The following is a 2,022-nucleotide window of genomic DNA, read 5'->3' on the forward strand; positions in this document are numbered from 1 at the left end:
CACCACTAGTTTGGACTTGCCGCTTGTTTGTGCCATTGTCATCAAAAACTCGAACGTAATTGCCACTTTGGTATGTAGCCACCGCAATTTCATCATTAGTGCCGAGAATGGTGTATCTTCCAGAACTGAACTGTCCCGATGCGATAGTCTTTCCTAGAGCCCATTGCTCGTAGGTGTTAAGTGAACCGAGAGACCTCAAGCCATTATCAAGATCCTCGCTTGGTATGAAATCAACTTTACCCATAGACTTTCTGACAGCTTTTGGATTCAACTTGGACATCTGTTGCATGGTATTAGAGAGCGATGAATACATTGTAGCCACATCATGCTCGGAACCATTCTACGTAATCTGTTGTGTCATCTCTATTGCAGTACAAAGACGGGCTTTGCGAAATTGTAAACCATCTCTGTGCGCTTCTATCTCCTTTCTTCTTTTGCTACTAATCTTTTCATTTTCGAATTCTGCTTTCTTAGCTGTCGTCTTATAGAGATTGTTGGCTTTCATCTCACTGGCTTCTAATTCTTTCAGCAGTAACTCATCTTCTGCCGTGGCAATATCAATAGCTTTTGGAACGAGTTTCACCTTTTTGAGTAGCCCGTGGAGTGTGTCATTTCGTTCGTCGGCCGCGGTCTTCAGCTCTGTCTGTTTATGATCGGGACGCGGATGGCCTACGACCGTACAGTCTCGACATATTGGCTCATCACAAGTCTCGCAGTAGAACCGCAAAACTTCACCCTTGTGCTTGGGACACATCTCCTGTTCAGGCAGATTGTGCATGGTCAATTTTCCGGAGCGGAGCTCTTCCAGAGTAGGAACGTGGTGATGTTTCAGTACTCGCAACGATTTGTGACTCTCCGCACATTTCTCACACAAGAAATCATTGCATTCTGCACATCGACCAACAGCCTGGTTATCAGAATTATCGCACGAGGTACATGGAATCTTGGCATCTTTCTCGTACAGTTGCTTCATAATTTCATTTCGCTCCTTCAATTTGCTGACGAAAAAGTTAGTCCGGAGTTCCTTGACCCCACCTTTTGGTAACGGAAAGCCTTCGCGACAGGTGGGGCACGAAACTGCGCCCTTGTATTTATCCGAATTTTTCTCTGCCTAGCTTTGAGCCCAACTTGTGAGACATTTCAAGCAGAATGTATGAAGACATGGTAATGCCTTAGGTTTGTCAATAGCGGCATGGCAAATGCCGCACTGAACAAGATCGGCGTTATTAACAGTTTCTTCGAGGTTTAGTAGCTTTGAATCGGCCATATCGTTCGTCTGTGTCCCTGGTCTCTCCGTACATGTACACGAAATAACAACTCGCGACTCGTAGCATGTCATGCATGTGAGATGCTTTGGAGTCGATCAAAGTCTATGATTTGACTATCAATATATCACTAGTAGGATTTTGATGTATTTCGATAAGGACTGTGTAAGATTCGGATTAAATCCAGATTCGCGTGTTATGCCACGTAACGCCTGTATCACCACATTCAGTTGAATCGGTTCCAAGAGTATGGACTTATTAAAAGAATTACGGATGGTGCGACTAAATTGGATTCGAATTATTGTCGATTCGGAATGATGTGTTTCGGAATAGCCACTTTGATCATCCGATGGTCACCTTCTGAACTCAGCAATATCTTTTCGGTATTTATATGCACGCGAATCAAACACAATACAGTAAACGATGATAATTAAGTAAACATTGCATCGTCAGCATGGTAAATCATTATGAATGTCAATTCTTTTCGCCAATCATCAAAATTTCGAAATTTTGAAAAAGGTACATTTTATATTTTGTGGTCACCATTCGGATGCTGCTACTTTGTTTTTTTATTATTGAGCTGTTGCAATGTAACAAAATGTCCCTGAACCTCATCAAACATGTCATGAACTGGAAGATAAGCCTATAACGAAAATGTTTTTTAATTGGTTTGAATTTAGTTTCTCTAACACGATTTGTCAATAACATTAAAAAAACCAACAACAACCAATGATTATTTTGATACATTGCCAGGTAA

At 41.6% G+C, this 2,022-nt stretch overlaps 1 protein-coding gene across 1 annotated transcript; it reads right to left on the reverse strand.

Annotated features, from left to right (window-relative positions):
* Nucleotides 1-340: 340 nt before the first annotated feature.
* On the reverse strand, nucleotides 341-973 carry LOC140167804 (E3 ubiquitin-protein ligase TRIM33-like). Its single transcript, XM_072191097.1, has one exon. The coding sequence runs from the start codon at nucleotides 971-973 to the stop codon at nucleotides 341-343; it is 633 nt and encodes a 210-aa protein (XP_072047198.1).
* Nucleotides 974-2,022: the final 1,049 nt, after the last annotated feature.

The sequence above is a fragment of the Amphiura filiformis genome, chromosome 13, assembly GCF_039555335.1.
Source record: "Amphiura filiformis chromosome 13, Afil_fr2py, whole genome shotgun sequence".
Taxonomy (NCBI): Eukaryota; Metazoa; Echinodermata; class Ophiuroidea; order Amphilepidida; family Amphiuridae; genus Amphiura; species Amphiura filiformis.

Coding starts and splice junctions, on each gene's coding strand:
- LOC140167804 (XM_072191097.1), bottom strand. CDS start 973: ATGAAGCAACTGTACGAGAAAGATGCCAAGATTCCATGTACCTCGTGC.